General features: G+C 33.4%; 1 protein-coding gene across 1 annotated transcript; it reads left to right on the forward strand.

The window, feature by feature from the left end:
* Window positions 1-263: 263 nt before the first annotated feature.
* LOC125186049 lies at window positions 264-1,272 on the forward strand. The gene is made up of 3 exons (XM_048082367.1): window positions 264-804; window positions 871-903; window positions 1,075-1,272. Exons 1-3 carry the CDS (start codon window positions 349-351, stop codon window positions 1,270-1,272), a joined length of 687 nt encoding a protein of 228 aa, XP_047938324.1. The 5' UTR covers window positions 264-348.
* The last annotated feature ends 240 nt before the right edge of the window (window positions 1,273-1,512 follow it).

A 1,512-nucleotide genomic window follows, 5' to 3' on the forward strand; every position in this document is an offset into this window, starting at 1 on the left:
ATCTGATCATTCGGTAAACTTATTCAATTATGTTTATTAGCGAGTTAGTTAGTAACTAACTTTATTAGAAAAAATCATTTTAGCTAATTAATAGGAATATTCAGCGCAACGGTTTTGACTGTTTGGAGTAAATAAACGTAAGTATAGTAGTAATAAATAAACGGTTTTGGCGAATTTGCAGAATGACTTATTGGAGTTTGGCAGATGAATTCGAAGATTATGTGCGTTTTGACGGCGTAATGCCGATGATTACATTTCCAGATACAAATAAAGTGATAGAGAGGGGGATATTGTCTGCTTGAAGAGAGGTTGAAAAGTGACTACGACGCCGTTTCATCTCAGTGTAAAATGGCTTATACTAAAACTATCCGTTCTGTCATGAATATGTTAAAAACTGTAAGCGTCTCCGGCAATTCAGACTACCAGATTAAGCTAATTCAATTGGAGATAGAGCATATAAATGCCATGAATGTGTCGAGCAAGATAGCGAATTATGGTTTCGTATTCAAGATGATGAGATTGGTGCATCTCTTGTTATTCGGCCTTGTTGTTATTCTTCCGACCGTGATTGCATCTAAGAAACCTAACGATGAATTTGCACAATTCTTCAAGAATGCAGGCCCCTTTTTATTTACTGTATTGTTTGCATTGCTGGAGATTTATGTGAGGATGAATCTGTTTGATGTGCATGAAATTCAGAAAAGTATTAGATGGACCCGAAAAGTTATTGAATTTATTCGACTAGTTGTGGAATATGACCGGCCCGAGAGCAAGCCCTCGACTCAAATTCAGATAGAAATTCTGGTGAGGTTTACTTGTTCACTTCATTAAGTTTAAACTTATATGATTTACTATCATTATTTTGTGCAGAAGAAGAGGGGAAGAGCTCTTGAAGCTTTAAAGGTTTGCTTGTTCATATATATCATTAAGATTAAGATAAAATCTAGAGTATATATGTATGCCAATTGCTAAGATTTACTAAGGTAGAGGAATTTGAAAAAGAGATATTGAATCTTTAGAGGTTTGGTTGTTCATATGAATAAGAGATTTATCAGATTTTATCATCTTGTCCAGTTAAATGAAGAGAAGGAGCAGAAGTGGAGACCATGCTGTAATTTAAGGTTGGTTGAAGCATACAAAAGTGCAACCTGTTTTTTCAGGAGAGACGATTTTCACTGGACAGATGTTATCCCAATTTTAATTCCTGTCCTGTTGGTGATTCTTATTTGTTTGTATGTTGTGGAATTTTGGGATATTGCAACACATCAATAATTTAATATGCATGGTTATTTTTTAGTTGCACAATTAAAGTGGTTCATTAAAAAATAATGAATTTGCCTTGATTAATGAATTGGGAATTCTGAATCAAGTTTATATATGCAGACTTATGAGTCCAATTAATTGATGAATTAGTTTACCAATCCAGATTGTATGTTTTCGTTAAGTTTTCTTTTGTCAATCATTACGTGAATTTTTAATTTTGTTAAATTAACTGTATTGAGTCAGGTTTCT

Source organism: Salvia hispanica, chromosome 1, assembly GCF_023119035.1.
Source record: "Salvia hispanica cultivar TCC Black 2014 chromosome 1, UniMelb_Shisp_WGS_1.0, whole genome shotgun sequence".
Lineage (NCBI taxonomy): Eukaryota > Viridiplantae > Streptophyta > Magnoliopsida > Lamiales > Lamiaceae > Salvia > Salvia hispanica.